The 875-nt window shown below is 60.1% G+C and overlaps 1 protein-coding gene across 1 annotated transcript in view; it reads left to right on the top strand.

Annotated features, from left to right (window-relative positions):
• Positions 1-434: 434 nt before the first annotated feature.
• Nudc (nuclear distribution C, dynein complex regulator) overlaps positions 435-875 on the top strand; it is a 12,713-nt gene continuing 12,272 nt past the window's right edge. Inside the window, exon 1 of the mRNA XM_031378976.1 lies at positions 435-765. Within this exon, the coding sequence (XP_031234836.1) occupies positions 466-765 (300 nt within the window). The 5' untranslated portion in view covers positions 435-465. The remainder of the gene's footprint in view (positions 766-875) is intronic.

The raw sequence follows: 875 nt of genomic DNA, 5'->3' as shown, positions 1-875 counted from the left end.
GGAATACAAGTTTGTCTTTGCCTTGGTTACACCGGGCATGTCTCAACAAAGCAAAACAAGCCATCACCTCTGGTACCAACGACGACGACAAAACAAAACAAAACAAAAAACCCCAGAAAAACTAAGGGTTTCCAGAAATGAAAAGAGCATCAATCCAAGTGCAAACAGTTTGTAAAGCTGCTCTACTCAGTTTTGTGCTCTTAAAACTCTTCTCGTGTAGTAAGATGGAGTACGTTGTCCCGTTGCTTTTGGTGAGTGCATTCTTCCTGAGTCTCAACTGCGGCTTGTAGGAGGAAAAGGCTAACGGTAGCCCTTGATCAAAGCTTCTAGCCTTATTAAGATGTGAGCTTTCTAGAAAGCTCCCGGGTATCTGGTGACCATAGCAACTCAAGCCAAACTCTGGGGCCGCGAGCCCCGCCCACTGCTTTGGGGCCGCGCCTGTTGATTTGCTCCTCGGCTGAGCCAATGACCGGCGAAGCGGGTTGTGTTCCGGGAGCTCAGTGGGCACCGATGGGCGGGGAGGCGGGAAGAGCGCCGGGAAGGGCGGACCTGCACGGCCGGGCCCGTGCGTGTTTCCGGCTCCGCTGCGGAAGGCTAACGAGGGGGACCGTTGGGCCCGAGCGAACCGTGCCGAGCAAGCGCCGGCATCGCAGAGCGCGAGTGCGGAGCTCGGAGCGCGGCACGATGGGAGGGGAGCAGGAGGAGGAGCGCTTCGACGGCATGCTGCTGGCCATGGCGCAGCAGCACGAGGGCGGCGTGCAGGAGGTAAGCGACGTGGCCCGCGCCGCAGCCCTTCTCCCCGGACGGCCGAGACCTCCCCCACCCCGGCCGCGCGGGTCCCCGCGTCCCCGCGCCCCAGCTTCCGGTCTGCCCAC

The sequence above is a fragment of the Mastomys coucha genome, unplaced genomic scaffold, assembly GCF_008632895.1.
Source record: "Mastomys coucha isolate ucsf_1 unplaced genomic scaffold, UCSF_Mcou_1 pScaffold18, whole genome shotgun sequence".
In the NCBI taxonomy this organism is placed as follows: domain Eukaryota; kingdom Metazoa; phylum Chordata; class Mammalia; order Rodentia; family Muridae; genus Mastomys; species Mastomys coucha.
This window is presented reverse-complemented; position numbering and strand designations above follow the sequence as displayed.